The 278-nt window shown below is 54.3% G+C and overlaps 1 protein-coding gene across 1 annotated transcript in view; it reads right to left on the bottom strand.

Moving 5' to 3' along the window:
* Positions 1–278, bottom strand: part of LOC119588979 — a gene marked incomplete at its 5' end in the record, with an annotated part of 2,760 nt that continues 2,482 nt past the window's right edge. The window contains 1 exon segment of the mRNA XM_037937582.1: positions 1–252. Within this exon segment, the coding sequence (XP_037793510.1) occupies positions 58–252 (195 nt within the window).

Genomic DNA, 278 nt, shown 5'->3' with positions numbered 1-278 from the left:
CAGTACATATCGGAGACGTAGATGCGTCAGTACCAAGAGGCCTCAACCGCCTTACTCTCAGTTGTTGATCCTGTACAGCCTCACGCAGAACACTGTATCCAGCAGGTATGCTAAGCAGGCGGCGATGCTGACGATGCCCATGGCGAAGCACTCCTTGTTGTAATTGTCTCTGTAGACGTTACCCACGGCCCTGAGGGCATCCACGCCCGCCGCCAACAGGAGGAGGGAGAACAGGGCGCTGAACGCGATTTCCTGAGTGAATGGGAAAACAAAAACAA

Source organism: Penaeus monodon, chromosome 24 (genome assembly GCF_015228065.2).
Source record: "Penaeus monodon isolate SGIC_2016 chromosome 24, NSTDA_Pmon_1, whole genome shotgun sequence".
Taxonomy (NCBI): Eukaryota; Metazoa; Arthropoda; class Malacostraca; order Decapoda; family Penaeidae; genus Penaeus; species Penaeus monodon.
This window is presented reverse-complemented; position numbering and strand designations above follow the sequence as displayed.